The sequence below is a fragment of the Capricornis sumatraensis genome, chromosome 8 (genome assembly GCF_032405125.1).
Source record: "Capricornis sumatraensis isolate serow.1 chromosome 8, serow.2, whole genome shotgun sequence".
Classification (NCBI taxonomy): Eukaryota; Metazoa; Chordata; class Mammalia; order Artiodactyla; family Bovidae; genus Capricornis; species Capricornis sumatraensis.
In genome coordinates, this window is record NC_091076.1 from 89764997 (window position 1) to 89781160 (window position 16164).

At 50.6% G+C, this 16164-nt stretch overlaps 1 protein-coding gene across 1 annotated transcript in view; it reads right to left on the minus strand.

Moving 5' to 3' along the window:
* Window positions 1-2746: 2746 nt before the first annotated feature.
* Window positions 2747-16164, minus strand: part of PLXDC1 (plexin domain containing 1) — a 61697-nt gene continuing 48279 nt past the window's right edge. Inside the window, exons 10-14 of the mRNA XM_068978578.1 lie at window positions 15078-15138; window positions 13608-13743; window positions 7150-7185; window positions 4188-4348; window positions 2747-2866 (exon numbers count right to left, since the gene is read on the minus strand). Of these exons, the coding sequence (XP_068834679.1) occupies window positions 2747-2866; window positions 4188-4348; window positions 7150-7185; window positions 13608-13743; window positions 15078-15138 (514 nt within the window). The remainder of the gene's footprint in view (window positions 2867-4187; window positions 4349-7149; window positions 7186-13607; window positions 13744-15077; window positions 15139-16164) is intronic.

Here is a 16164-nt window from a genome sequence, read left to right on the forward strand (position 1 = left end):
TCTCTTAAGAGTTCTGATGTAAAACAGAGCCTCCCAGAGAGCTTCTGATTTCTGGGTACCACATGGACAGCTGTTTCACGGGATTCAAGCTTTCTGTCAGTGATGAGCTTTCATGGACCCATCCAACCCCTCTCCAGTGGGCTCACTGTGAGGATGCCCAAAGGCACCACATAGGGAAGGATCTGCTGAGCACCTGCTCTCCTGGGTGATTTTGTTTGCCTGTGGGTCAGAGAGGCCTGGAAGTCTGCAAGCTATCTGTGGTTGATGGTGCACAAAAGTACTCCTTTCCTGGTTGACCATGAAACCGCTATGTCTCGTTTTGGTCACTCACTCTGCAGCTACCCGGTGAACCCCCTCTAAACCTTGGAGTTAAACTCTCGGGTCTGAGAGATGCTTGCTCTTGTGAGAGAGCCTAAGGACAGGTGAGAACCAGCATTAATTTTGTGAGCTACTGGCTGTTTCTTGGGAGCGCTTTATTTTGACTTGAGGCACTCTGCATGGCCAGGGACCTCTCTGAATGACACAGCTTTAGTTCTTTTTTGCTGTTAACAAACCAGGCTACTTGCTGACAAACAGCTCCACTGCCCTCACCACTGTCATCCCAGGGGCCAGCGAGGCTTGATCCGACTGGCCCGAGATATCTCGTGCTTTCTCTCTCCACCTGCAGTGTTTCTAGTAGAGGCCTCAGCACATCACTGCCCATTTTTTCATCCTCAGTCTTCTTTCCCTTCAGGAATCAGCATGATCGGAAGAGCCCCCATTAGGAAGAAGCGTGCTGGAGTTTGGGAGTGGGACCTGTGATGCTGTGCGCTGCATCTTGTCACAGCTGGAACTCCCTCACTGGCTGTTTTAGACACACAAAGGTCATAGATTCTCTGCTTGTCAGCCAAGGGCAAAAATCACCCTCCTGCCAGCCAGCAGTGCTGGGATCCCTGAGTATTTCAGTGCCTGGCTACGATTCTCTCATTAGGAGGGCTCTGTTTCATACCTTCAGAAGCTTGAAAAGAACTCTATTCTCTTTGTTGCATTATCCTTTTACTTTCTCAAATTTGGATACAGTTTCTCAAAATCATAGCTCTTCCTTGCCTGGCTTATGAAGGATACCTACGGAAAGCAGAGGTCCAGCATGTTTCCCACTCCAGTGGTTATTGGCATTCTCACCAAGGATAAACCATGGAGCATCTGCAAGACCATCAGTCCAGTGTTGGTATGTGCCCGGTTATTTGCAGACCCCCTACCCCCCTTCAGGAGGCTTTGTATATAAACTTCTTTCTTTGGTAGCATGCTGGTGATATGCATAAAAGGACATGACTAAGGAGAGTGGAGGGCTTCCCAGGTGGCTCAGCGGTAAAGAATCTGCCTCCCAATGCAGGACACATGAGTTTGCTCCCTGGGTTGGGAAGATCCCCTGGAGAAGGAAATGGCAGCCCACTCTAGTAATCTTGCCTGGGAAATTCCATGGACACAGGAGCCTGGCAGGCTACAGTCCATGGGGTCACAAACAGTCTGACACAGCTTAGTGACTAAACAACAACAAAGGATGGTGGAGACGATGATTTACTGTTTATTTGCTGCTGATATTTTTTTTTACTTTGAATGAGGGTGAACTATAGGTTTTCATTTGAAATGCTCTTCAGAAGCAACACCAACTCATCTCTAGGGCAGAACTCACTTAAAACCAGATTATGTTTGGGAGCCTAAACTCTCTGCCCCAAGAATTTCCGGCAGATATAAAGTTCTTCCTTCCCGCATCAGCTTCCTCTGTCCCAGTTGTTCTAGAGGTTTTGCTTTTCAACAGAATCCAACTGAAGTTCCCTGTTGGGTATGTTTCAAGAAGCTTCTCCCCACCTTATTTCTCTTTAATGGCTATAAAATTCCAGCTCAGAGGAGGCAAAGTATTGATCAGGCAGGCCCTGCCTTTGGAGGTACTGACTGGCACTGATGGAAGACCAGGCCAGTGAAGACAGTGGACATCCAAGCGTGCCACTGGAATGAGGAGCCCACCTGGCAGATGTGGCCGCGCGCAGCACGGCTCACCTGGTGTGCTGGGCTGCCATTGGATAAAGCCCGTGACATGGGCCACACACATGTTCAATGCGGAAACTAACTGGTTCTCAGCAGACAGGGCAAGTTGGGGGAGCGAAGCCTAAAAATGCAATCTGCCCGCAAGTTCTCTCTCCTCTCCTTTGGCTTTCTTCGGATGCCAGCATGCCAATCAGTGTTTTGCCAAAAGCGCTGGGAGCAGCCCTACCTGTGTGTAACAGATGGTGAGAACTCCTTCTCCAGACTTCTAGACCACAGAAGCTGGGGCAAAATACGCTGAATCCATAGCCATGAGGACTCGCTCTTGAATCTATGGACCCTGGAATGCGGTGGCCACCATCAAGAGCTGGGTTCTCTTTGTCGTACACGGGGGCATTAGGTGATGGGGGCAGGGCATCTGTCCATCTCCAGGTGGGAAGGGACCTCTGAGGCAGCTCCAGAGTAGACCATTGAGAGACTCAGAAGGGGAGACCCCTGGCAAGGGTGACTGCTACCGGTTATTGTGGCTTTTCTGCCCCTGCTTCAATATCTGGGGTATGATGGCCAAACCGTAGTGCAGGCACCGCAGACCACGGGCTCGTTTTCCCAGCCAGAGTGTGTTCAGAGGAGGCCAAGAAAAGTCATTTCTCTGCTTTGCTTTGACTCATGTGTTTTGAGGTCCCCGGGTCTTCCTTTGTACCCTTCCAAGGGAGACCTGGCGCTCTCAGCACTGCTCCGCCTCCACGAAGCCCTCCTTCTCGTGCCCTGAGGGCTCAACCTCTGTGTAGGTGGAGTGGCTGGGGTGGTTGCGGAACTTCATGGCCGGCCAGTGGTGAGGTCTCCGCTGTAGGGGCACAGACGCAGAGTGAGTGGGCGCGATCCCACCCACTGGGGACCCTTCCCACTTTCTCCCCTTCACCCAGGGGGACAGCTCTGAGCACTTTTCAAGGGCTCTTGGGGGCTACTGTGTGTGAGCCAGGTGAAGTGTAGACCCCCTTCCCAGAAGGCTCCTGGCTGTCATCCTTGGCACATTGGGAAACCCGCTGGGAGCCTCAGGAGTTGGGAAGGAGGTCATCTGATGCTTTGCCATGTGGACTGCATGACACAAGGTGAAAAACTCAGCAATACACAGAGTGGAGCCCTAAGACTTCAGAAAGTGAGGAAATGGGTAAGAGATGGAATGATCTGGGAGGTTCTGGAAATGCCAAGATTACCCTCTAGACAGGACAGGTCCTGCATCAGAGGTGGGGAGCTGAAGAAAACGCAGATTCCCAAGTCTCAGACCTTCCTGTCTGCATCCCTGTGGCTGGGGATCTGCAGGTTCCCCAGGTGAAACCAGGTAGGTCTTAGTGTTAACCTACCAGTGACTGGTTAGAATTCATAAGAAACAGGTGGCATTGAATCAGAGGGGAGGGAACCACCCAGGCCTCTGGATGATGAGGTCAAGGGACGTGTGACCCACGTGGAGGGTTGTGGACCTAGAGGCCACCCTGTTGTGGGATTCAGAGAGCTGGTCAGTCACCACGGGTGGGCGGTGGGCAGGGGCTCCTGAGCTCTGGGGCTCACAGTGAAGGAGCCCAGGCCTTACTTCCCATGCTGCACATCAGGCTGGCTCTTCTGAATTTCTGAGACGTTAAAAACTGCAGTATCCTCAATGAAAGCTCCCAGACAGAGCGACTCTTATGATTACTATGACCTGTCAAATCTAATAGAAAAACGCACACAGCAGGCCAAAAGGCAAGACTTCAGTTTCATTATGGCTTTGGATAAGCCCCAGGCCTTGGAATTTGAGTGTGAGAAACCATAAATCATTGGGGATGGTCACATAACCACTCAAGGGTATGTGAGCCATCTGTGGTTTTCTCTCCTTCCTCTGGGGATGGTCACTGTTCTGATTCCACAAATGGTGGAGGCAAAGCAGAGGCCATTCGACAGGACAAGCAGGCCAGAGGAGTCTTGAGGGGCCAAGCCCTGGGGATTAGGGACTCAGAGAGCACCTGCTAGTGGGAGATAAGCCCGGATGGAATTGATGAAGCCCCTCAAGTGGAAACAGGAGCCTGGTGTGAGGTGGGTGAGGGATGAAATAAGGAGAGATAGGGACTGAATGGCTGGGGAATGCTGACACAGATGGGGATGGCAGAGGGATGGCCCCACCCCGCACGGACCTCAATGAAGAAGAGGGCAGCATTGGAGGTGGGGTGGCCATTGATGTAGATCCCAGCCAGGATGATGGAAGCCACCAGGAGGACGGCCAGCACAATGCCCACGATGGTGCCCAGGTGCAGAGGGGACCCCGTCGTCTTGGGGGCCAGGTTGTTCTGAAGGCCTGCAAAGAGACCGTTAGGTCAGGGGATCGAGGAAGGGGGCACTGTGGAGTCCTGGGTTCCGACAAAGTCCCAGAGATGAAAGCTGACAGAACCTTCAGATCTACTTATCAAATACATGAAAGGGTGGATCGGGTGGAACTATAATGAGGGTGACATTAACTTTGTTCTTAGCACAATTTAGGTGGTTTCCCAAAATCACTTAAAAGTTGCCCAAATGTCTCCTAGGGATCATAAAAGCTCTCTCTAATACCCATCCCATATAGGTCCTTTTAAGGAATTCACAAAGGGCATGTGATGGTTAAGAGATCTGATGGTTGTGGGGTCTGGAGTCTGGCTGTCTGGTTTCAAATACAGACTCTGCTACTTACTAGCTGTGTAATCTTGGGCATCTTATTTAACGTCTGTGTGTCTCGGTCATCATTTCTATAGAACAGGATAATAATGATAACTACCTGATAGGATTACAGTGAGGATTAAAATGAAATAATTCATGTTAACTGCTAAGGAGCACAGCCAGTCTCTGGGACAACTTCAATAAGTGTAGCTATTCTGAGAGCAAAATGACCACATTTTTACCTGTCACTGTCCACTACCAGATTGTGACCACCTGGAGGGCAGAGACAGTGTCTTATTCATCTCAGTGTCCTCAACTCTTAGAAAAAATGGCAGACCCATCAGAGGAACTCAATAAAAGAAATGAACTAGGTCCTCTAAGGGCTAATAAGCCAGCAAACACTCTCTGAGAACATTGCAAGCGTTTGAAATACAGCCCAAGGAGAAGGCTGAATATTTTCCATAGACTATGGAGCTGGAAGCACATCCAGCCCAACCCTTTCTCGTACAGCTGAAGGAATGGAAATACAGAGAGGTAAAGGGATTCATCCAAGGACACAGTCAGTGCCAGTCACTAAGAAGCCTCAGTTCAGTTCAGTTCATTCACTCAGTCATGTCCGACTCTTTGAGACCCCATGGACTACAGCGCACCAGGCTGTCTATCACCAACTCCTGGAGATTGCTCAAACTCATGTTCTTCGAGTCGGTGATGCTAAGAAGCCCAGTTCGCTAATATTACCTGCGGTGGCTTTTTGCTGCTTCTCCTTATATCCTAAAAGGATGTGGGGCTAATGACATAGAGAAGACAGAGGATCATGCGAGCAACAGAAATACTGAAGTCTGTTTTACTTCGCTGGTGGGTGTGATGGGAATCAACAAGGGGTGGGGATTTTTAATAAAATGTTGCATACGTCCAAAGTCATTGTGTTCCCCATCCCCTTTTCTCTTCAAGAGAAAAAAGCTTAGGAGAGAAACTATGCTGGGGCACTGCCAGGGTATCTGCCAAGAACTGGAGGAGTGGAGAGGACACACCCCAAGCTGGCCTCTCCTGACCAGGCCATCAGCCCGCAGCCTTCAGTGACCCTGATGATCTGAGGGCAGGGCTTGGGATGACGAGCACATCGTGTGGAATAAGGGGAACGAACGTGGCTCAGAGCCCCCTGCCTCCCCTCAGCCCAATGGACACAGATGCACTCTCACACCTGGTGCCCACAGACAACCAATGGCTCCATCTCTGGTGGGAGAAACCATCTAACTGTGCTGTGTTAACAGTCCCTCCTCTCCTGCTGGAGCCAGGTTAACAGTCTCCCAGCCCCTAGAGCTGGAAGGCTCTTCCATCTCCCCTTTGTGGTAGTTGCAGCAAGGGCTTAAGCTGGCTCTGAGCAAAGGCCAGGGGAGATGGCTGCCCCCGCTTCCACATCACCAGAGAGGAAATTATTCCCCCAGGCAGTCCTGGTAGCAGGGACCCTACCTTCTTAAGCTGTGTAAAATTGTGGTGGACAACTTTTGTGTCCTCTCTGCCAACCCATGTTGGGAATCAAAGGCAACTTTGTTAGGGCAAACACTGATCAAAGCTGCCTGCCCTGGCCAGACCCCATAGTGCCCACTTGGATGAGTTATCTTAAACTCATGGTTCTGGTAAGGAACGTGGAACTAACAAGCTACCACCAACTGGCAGAATTCGGGAAAAGTCAAAAGGAGAGAAGAGACTCCAGTTCATGCACCCTACCAACCTCCCAGAATCCTGGCTGGCATCCATCTTGGCTGATGCACATTACACCAGGAAGGACCCTGAGGCAGAATGACTGGCCAGTGACAACCCAGAAACTAACACTATCACCATAAAACCAGAGACTGCAAAGCACATGGCAGAGCAACCCTCCTGAGTTCCCTTACCCTGCTGCCCTTCCCCCGGGCTCCCCTTCCCAGTAAAATCTCTTGCTTTGTCAGCCCATGTGTCTCCACGGACAATTTATTTCAGAGTGTTAGACAAGAGCTCACTCTCTGGCCCTGGAAGGGGTCCCCCTTCCTGCAACAACTTTAACGAGAGAATCTACTCTCCACCCATCATTGTTTGGAAGGCCCCTTGGGGACAGAGGCCAGGGCCACAGGTCCGTGGCCATGCCTGCCCTAGCTCAGCCTCTCCTCTGCTTCTCACTCCTTTCAGGGCAGTGAATACTCAAGAGCACTGTGGTCAGAAGAACTGCAGGAGGTTCCCGCCTGAGATGAGAAATGTCTAGACGAAGATTTGCTTTTTCAGCCTAGGAAGTGTGTGCCCAGAAGCCCCCGCCCACGTCCCGCACCTTCCCACCGAGCAGGAGGTTGGAGAAGCCCAGGCTGCTGCTGTTTCCCCCTCCCCCACTCAGGGAGTAAAAGCAGAGGCCAGGTGAAGGCTGTACCACCCTCTTGGGAGGTGAGTCCAAGAGGCAGCGCTGTGATGAAGAGGGGCAGGTGTCTCTGTACTCACCGTCTCCTCCTGCGTAGGGGTTCACCTTGGTGTCGTCTTCAAACGGAAAGGAGAGAAGGTGCAAGGTTAGCAGAATCACAATGGCCTTTGTCCCGTTGGATTGGATTGGATGAGACTTTAGGGAGGTTCAGTTCAGCCCTTCATTCTGAAGGCTAGGAAACTGAAGCCCAGAGAGGGGAGGTGACTTGCTCAAAGTCACACAGCAGTCTAAAGGTCAAAGGCCACAGACAAGCCAACTTTTCCCAGTGTTCATTCATTCAACAAATACTTATTGAGTGTCTGCTGGGAGGTGAGCCCAGGGAGTAAGTACTGTGATAGATGTGATCTCTGCCCTCAGGGAAGTCATGGGGTGGGGGTGGGGGGTGGGGAATGGAGGGACGATGAAAATCGTCCACACAAAGGCAGTCAAGAAGGCAGGATGAGACGTGGGGCTGAGACACAGTCCCAAATAGACGGTGGGGCAAAGGCTGGAGTCAGCAAGAACTTGGCCAGTAGAGGCATAAAAAGCAGTTCACTGCAGCTGGAGGGCAGACAGGCTGTGAGCAGGGGTTGATGAGAGTGAGTGAGTCTGGGGGTGGGGGTGGACAGCGGCCTGGAAAGCCAAATTCAGGGCCTTTCACAGTATCCTAAGGGGCAGCAGGAAGGGGAGGAAGGATTTGAGGTGGGTGTGTGTGAGTCACAAGATCAAATCTGCTTGAAGACCCCCAGGGTACAATGTGGGAGACAGATTTCCAGGCCAACACACTCCCTCTACACCTCAAGGAGTGTACCCTGCAGCCTCCTAAATAAGTTCCAATGGTTGACCCTTCCTGTGGTTCTTCCCCACAGATTCCTGTGGGGAAAGGACAGCAAAAATTTCCACGTCAGGAGAATGTTCTAGATGACTAGAGATTACTGCTTCAAGCATCAGACATTAAACGAATGGAACCTTGCACAATGTAGGACCTGCAACCTGCTCTGCGTCCCTTCTCCCCCTCCACTGTTCTCCTCATTCAAAGCGGAGCTTCCACTGACTCCCCTTTGATCACAGATGTTCAAGACCCTTGGCAGTTTGTCCCAGTCTTCTCTTCTGTCACTCGGGCCAACTCAGTAGCACTTGTTACAGTGGGTGTAACAAGCTATGCAAGGCTCTCCAGACCTCGGGGTCTTCTCAGATCTCTGAGTCGCTGCATATTCTGTTCCTCCTACAGGACATGCCCTTCCTCCCCTTCACCACTCCTCTTTCAAAAGTCCCGCTCCTGAAATGCCTCTTGCAGGGCTGAGGCTAGGGTGACACAAGTGAAACAGGGTCTGATTCTGTCTTTTTAAAAATGTTTTGATATTTTGTTCACCATGGAATTCTTGGCATTACTTTTGATTTTTGCAAATATTGCATGAAAAGATTATTTCTCTTAATTATTGCTTTTGTGTATGCATGTGTGTGTGTGTGTGTGTGTGTGTGTGTGTCTCCTTAACTTTTATATCTGCATTGAGTGTGTCACTTATCTCAGCCTAGTCCTGGTCCAGCCCTGTCCCTTCCCAGAGGATAGATGGGTGTGTCCTCCCCCGTGTCCCATGCCATTTGATCTGTTTCTGGAGCATCTTGGGTCCCCTTGTTTGCATAGACTATGAGCCTCTCAGCAACCAACCATTTTACGCTCCCAGTACCTGAATATAACACCTGGTTCTGCTATGCGTTTCCAATAAATCTTCAAATATCAAAAAATCACACTAGACAGTAGAAGAACAAACCATAAGAAAATTCAAAAATAGTACCCCATAGAGGAAAGGGGCTTCCCTGGTGGCTCAGATGGTAAAGAATCTGCCTCCAAAGGAGACCCTGGTTCGATCCCTGGGTTGGGAAGATCCCCTGGAAAAGGGAATGGCAACCCACTCCTCTTTCCTCCAGTATTCTTGCCTGGGAAATCCCATGGACAGACGAGCCTGGCAGGCTACAGCTTATGGGGTCACAAAGAGCTGGACACGACTAAGCAACTAACACTTTCACTTCACTTTCACAGGGAAAATGGGGAATAGAATGGAGGAAGAAAACGAGAAACTAAGCTTCTTTGGATATAGTTGCTTTTGTAGATTTGACTTTGGAATCATTTAACTGTTTATCATGTATTGTCATCATTGTTGAGTCACCAAGTCGTGTCCAACTCTTTGCGACCCCATGGACTGCAGCACATCAGGGCTCCCTGTCCCTCACTATCTCCTGGAGGTTGCCCAAGTTCAAGTCCATTGAATCAGCGAGGCTATTTCATCCTCTGCTGCTCTCTTCTCCTTTTGCCTTCAATCTTTCCCAGCATCAAGGTCTTTTCCAATGAGTTGACTGTTCACATCAGGTAAGTTAAATTCAGAAAGTTAAGAATCTGCCTGATAATGCAGCAGATATGGGTTTGATCTATGGTCTGGGAAGATCCCCCTGGCTGTGGAGCAACTGTGAACCACAACTAATGAGCCTGCACTCCAGAGCCCAGGAGCCACAGCTACTCAGCCCGTGTGCTGCGACTTAACGAAGCCCACCTCCTGGAATCAGTGCTCTGCAGCAGGAGAAGCCGTCACAACGGGAAGCTGCAGCTAGAGAAAAGCCTGCACGGCAACGAAGGCCCAGCAGGATCAAAAATAAATGAACAAAATTATAGAAACACCCTAAAAATTCAAAGTAAAACAAAACACAGAATTGTTGACTTATAATAGAAAGATACATTTTCTTCAGGAATTGCAATACACAAGGTATTTATATATGCCTCTGAATCTGTTTTTTTTCCTACAAGTTAAAAATGATGAATTGATTACTCGAAATTGACCAAAGTAATCCTAAACATGATTGGATGAATTAACTTGATTTTTTGAATCAACTTGTTTTGAATCTAGACCATTGGAAATACATTGTAGCCCAAGCCACATGTAGTCTTGATAGACAAAAAGACACCTGCAGCCAGTCCCTCCCACAAGATGACTAAAGGTGACCACGCTGTGCCCACAGCAGCTTTTCTTCCCCTCACTGAGGGCTGGGTCCCAGATGCTGCCTTGCTAGGGGTCCACGGAATGCACACTCGTTCCCTAATTAACAGATTGTGGTCCAGGCCCATGAAAACCCACAGAGTGAAGAAATGTGTGTGATGTCTACTGAATAAGTGGTCATTTTCCTGTGGTTAGCAGTCACTTCTTGCTGCTACCAACATGTTCTGTTCAGCTGCTCATCAGATGAGTCCTTAGACTGCACAGATATTCTGGGTCAGTGCCTGTCTATCCTTAATGATAAAATGCATAGATTTTGTGGCAGCTGCTCGCCACTCTGAGGTCATTCTGGTTCATTTAAGTGAGTAGCATTTAAGCAAGTAAGTAACTTAAAATCCAGCTCCCACACTTCCTGCTTCCCTGGCCCTTTCTGCTTTTCTGGCTGGCTGGGGAGAGGAGGGGTCCACGACCCTTCAGCAGCCGCTCCCACTAACTTCTCTGCTCTCCACCCCTGCCCTGACCCGGTGGGTCCCCCTGGCTGAAGTGCTCTATCCCCTTCGTTCACAGCACCTTCCCGGACCCTGAGCTAGCCTCTGCCCCCAGCACGTCATCTCCCTGTGTAGGCTGTAATAACACAGGCAGGGGGTGACCCAAACCTGTCCCTCCAGACACCTTGAGAGTTTGTTGCGGGGACAAGTCCTTGTCACATTTTTTTCTTATAAAGGCAACTTGCTAATCTTTGCTGCCTCCTCCAGGACTGGAAGGCCATAAAGCCATAATTGTCCTTACTCTAATTAATGTTTCCCATGTGGAATTTTATTACATAGCAAACAGGAGGGACACATTCCTGGGCTGACAGGAGACACACACACGATAAAACTGATCAAGGGGACACACTGTGTAGGGACAGCCCTTCATGGCAGTAGCCCGGGACTAAAGGAGAATAATTCCAAGTCAGGGCTTGAACCCAACCTCCAGATGCCAGACACTGGGCTCTCTCCATGCCCGCTGTAGCCACTCCTCTGGGCTCAGGCACCGTGGCTCACCCAGACATAAGCCCCTGAGGGAAAGGCTGGGTTCTCACCTCTCAGACTGAGCCCCCAGTAGCACATAGGGTTAACTCAAGGGTGACTGGCCAGGGGGCTCTTTTAAGTGGCGTTTCCTTTAACTGGAAGGTCACCCCTGAACTCCATTATAATTCCTGAGGGCAAGGTCTCCTCTTGCCCCTTTTTCATGTAATGTATTGAATCTCCCGCTTCACTGCTCACCCTTCACTATTCTCCCACCCACTGAACCCATGAAGACCCTTCTCCATTCCTTTCAACACTGAGAAAGGCAGTGGGCTTGAGCGAGCCAGACTGCTGCTTTGGGGACCAGATGAGACCCGATGCCACATTTTCCTGGCTGTGTGATTTTGGGTAAGCCCATCAACCTCTCTTAGCCATAGTGTCTCCTCTGTAAACTGGGGATCAAAGAGCATCAAAGTTCAGGATAATTAGGAGGGTTGAGTATTAATGGGTACACAATGGCAGCACCCTACCTGGCCCATGGTCAGTCCCCTCAAATGTTTGCTCTTTCTATCAACTTTTCGCTTCCCTCCGGCCAGATCCATGGGTTCCTGCTTTCTGGTTCTCTACGTCAGACACGACTGAAGCGACTTAGCAGCAGCAGCAGCAGCAGCAGCAGCAGCACGCTGCATTTCAAAGGCAGGCAGAGACCTCAGAATACTCCACTGCTGAGCAACCTACTTTGCCCCTCACGAGCGCATTTCCTTGTCTATAAAATGGGGTTGTGGATGAATAATGTTTAAAAATACCAACTTTTTTCTCCTTTCCATTTGCTCCTTTCAAACAGGTAATTGGGCTCAGGGGAGGTAGGAAGACCCCATACATCTTTCAGTCTTAGACTTAGGGCAAGGGCTTGAAATCTAGATGCCATGTATCAAAAAAGGATGAGGGAGGAATTTCTCAGAGATAGCCAAAGAATCCAGGGACCCTGCCCGGTCTTCCCCACAGGGTGGATGGACCTCCGGCAGCTTCGATAAAACCCTAGGCCTGGGTGAAACAGAGCAGGATCCTATGGCCCTTGCCCCGCATGTCCTCAGCCTACCTTTTCTCTGTGGAAAAACTTTAACCAAGGAATAAGTTTAGTCAGAGAGGTGAGAAAACACAGAAACACAGGAAAACAGTTCAACAAGACTAAATGATAATACAGCCATTAGGCACAGTCAAGGACCTCTGGACACCACAACCTCCACCAGGTGGAAGAAGCTAACTGCATGCTGAGCAGACTGCAGCCATGACTGCACAGTTCCGAGAACTGGCCTCAAAGAAATGGAAGCAACTTGACCTTGGAACTGAAGACTGGTAGATAGCCAGTCGGACATGAGCTGGTCCCACCCCATCCTGGACGGGGTCACCTTTCCCTGCCTGACCTGGACCCTGGTGACCAGAACATGCCCAGAGAGCTCCCTTTTTGTGGTTAAGGACTGTAAAATTTCCAGCCTTATCAGGACCAAGTCAGATAACAAAAACCCAACGGGGCTTTCCAAACCGCCAGTACTGGTTGGTGTAGGTGCAACAAGACCTAAGAGGTGACTTGGAATAGCCTGGGGTTCATTATACAGTATTTATAATAAATTAATATTGCCATTCCCTGCCCAACACCCCCCCAACCCGTTTCCACTTGGGTGCTTATGGGTAAGTGGCTGCACACAGGAGAAAAGTTATGTAACCTAAAGCTGTCAATCAACTCATCAATCCAGTAATGGAGGACACAGGGAGGGACTTCCCATCACTCTGAACAACCCAACTCTACCTTCACTGTGGGGCTGCTTCTGGCCCCCAGTCTGCTCTCCTCCCTTCTCAAGAGTATACATTCTCCTTTGCTTATTAAAACTCCTGCTGCTTAAAACTGTTCCATGTCTCTAGATTGCTTTCTTTCCCTTGTGAGGATGAGAACCCAGGAATCACCATTCCACCAGTAACATGAGGATGGCAGAGAAGTCCCCAGGGACAGCCAGGCCTGAAGAAGCAGTTCAGCAACAACCCAAGACAGTCAGAGCTGTCCTGCATTACCCTCTGGACATCACAGGAGTGGAAAGTCAAGCCCCAGCACGGTGGGGGTGGAACTTCCCACCACGCCAGCCCAATGAGGAGTGGGAACCAGAAGGGAACAGAAAAATTATGCAGTCTTTCTCTGATGTCTGAGTGTGTGGGACTGAGTTCATACCTGCTACCAGGATGCTAAGATCTCACAGGTTCTCTGAGAATTGCTATTAAGATGAATCAAGTTATTATGTAAACAAATCGGCATTGCCACAGTGAATTCTGTTCCACAACTCTGACGCGCCCGTGGAGTCCACTCGTCCTAAACCTAGCTCTGTGTCTCACTGGCAAGTGACCTCTGCTCTGGGAGCCTCAGATGTGACAGGATGCAACAACTATGTTCCCTGAGATAATCCCCATCAGGGGCAGTGGTGCTCCAGGGCCACGGCTCCTCCCCACCCTTACCTTCCGTGGTGAGGCTGTCCATGAAGAGGGAGGAGGAGGTGGTGGTGAAGTCTCCGTCAAAGGGGCTGAAGGAGCTGTCGGGCGAGGACGAGTAGGAGTCCTCGTCCTGGAAATCCTCACACGTTCTGCCTTCTGCCTGCAAGAGAGACCCGGTGCTGCGATGGACAGAGGCCTTGACAGCAGCTACGTCGCACACAGGAGGACCCTGGGGGTGCTTTCATCCTTCAGCGGCCAGAAGGTTTAAGATTCCAGTGAGTGGTCCAAGCATGGTAATCTAACCAAAGCTGGGCTCTGAATGCATTTAAGCTTTCCACTTTATCCTGAAAGTATCTTATCTTACAGGGCAATTTATCTGTCAGCTGCTTTGAATCCTTCCTGAAGGAGCTGAGATGCCAATCTTAAATAAATAAAGCGAATGAGTACATTCACCAATAGCCAATGTCAGAAACAGGCTGCTGGATGGACAAGGGGTTTGGGGGTTGTTTTTTTTTTTGAAGACCAGAAACAGCTCACCCAGCTTCACTGATAAAACAGATGGTAGTGAAAGCCTGGCAGTAATTCTGGCAGTTCACATTTAAATGCTGGGCCCAGCACCTTCACCATTTCACCAGCTGTGAGCTGCAAGCCAAGTCACTGAACCTCTCTGAGCCACAGTTTCCTTCCCTGATCAGTGGGGACACTGGTCCCTAGCTCCTGGGACCATGATAGGATTAAATCAGAGCAAATGCTGGGCACATGCCATGTGCTTGCCCTGCAAGAAGGGAAACTGAGAGGAAGGGAGGGGAAGGGATGCGTACGTGAATGGGTCTCTCTGTGTCAGTAAAAGGTGTGAGAATAGGACATTACCCATCCAAAGCGTTGAGCATTCTGGAAAATTCCAAGTGACAAGGAACCTGTGCTTGTGCATGTGTGCTAAGACACTTCAGCTGTGTCTGACTCTGAGACCCTATGGACTGTAGCCCGCCAGGCTCCTCTATCCATGGGATTCTCCAAGCAAGAATACTGGAGTGGGTTGCCATGTCCTCCTCCAGGGAATCTTCCCAACCCAGGGGTTGAACCTGTATGGGATTCTAAATGGGAGGTGCCAGATACAACCCACTTTGCCCCCAGAATGACTGCCTTCCTTAAATGCCTGAAGGTTGGAGCCGGGGCAGTCACTTCTTGAATGTTACCAGGCACACAGTCTCCTAGAAGATTCCAGTGTGGCCAAGGCCACACCCAATATACCCTCTGCAAGGCCCAAGAAGGCCCCTGGAGAACTGCCGCTCCGGGCCAAGTCACTGGGAGAAGTGCTTGTCTCAAGGACCCACTGAGCCCTCAAAAACCTCCCACAATGGTCTCACTGGTGCAGAGCAGAGAGGGAGGCGAGCCCCAGGTGGAGGGGAGAATGTCACCAAGAGAAGAGAGACCAGGCAAGGGGCAAGCCTGCAGCCCTGCCCTTTCCCCACCAGGCTCACTTCAGCCTCTCACCTCCTGGGCACAGCCGTAGGCCAGCCACTCCTGGCGGTAGCGGTCAAAGCCACTGGAACATCTGCAGGGGGAATCAAGAGGCCAGAGGTGTGATGGGATTGACAGAGAAGCCCTCCCTTACCCCCATGCAGTAATAGCTCTCCAAGGGGAGCAAGGAGGAGGTGAACCTCCCCAAGACCACTGAGCAGGTGCCCCGGCACCAGGTGGCTGTGATCAAGCCCCTCCTGCCCCCTCTACTCCTTCCCCCAAAGGAGGGGAAGCTATTTGTGGCATCCTCACCCTTCTCCTGACCCAGCTCCCCAGGACCAAGGCCACATCCACCCAGATGCATGTGTGTGTGTGTGTCTGTGTGTCTGTATGTGTCTCTGTATTTATGGAGCTGACAGACTGGATGACCTCTAATGACCTTAAGCCCCACCCTGCAACTCTGGGCAGCCCAGAAATTGCTGAGAAACCAGGGAGTTCACACACATGTTCTCATCTGGGGAAAGTCTTGCTCATTTGCTGAGCCCCCCTTCTTTGTGGAGGAGCCTAAATTTGGCAAGGAGGGGCAGGGCCAAGGATGGACATCAGCCAATCTGGCCAACACCCACCATGTGGTCACTGAAGGGCAGAGGTGAGGTCCTGCCAGAGACTGGGAGAGATGAGATCTTGGCTGACCAGGGTCCCCTGAGAGGACACCGCACAGCTCAGCTGGGCTGGAAGACATCAAGTGCTTCCTTAGGGAAGGGGTGGGGTACGAGGATGAACCAGAGAATATTCTCCTCAGCGTCATACTCAAAGTTCCGTTCTTCACTCTTTGGTGCCAGGAGAATCCACCAAGTCTTACTCAAGTGCAGGGATCTCTGCATGAAAAGCCAGTATCACCAGCCACCAGTGCTGAGAAAGGATGCGAGGCTGGTGAACTCTGCACCGGCAACTGCCTGCCCATCTGTCCAAGATCTGACGAGGCCGAGGCTCCCAGGCTCTGTGAGTCCTTCCTTCTGAAGACGCCTCTGAGCTGCTCTTCCTGTAGCAGGGACACTGAGAGGAGCCATCCACAGCCCCCTGTCTTGGGTCCTCCGTGCCCCCTCCTTTGAAGCGTGGA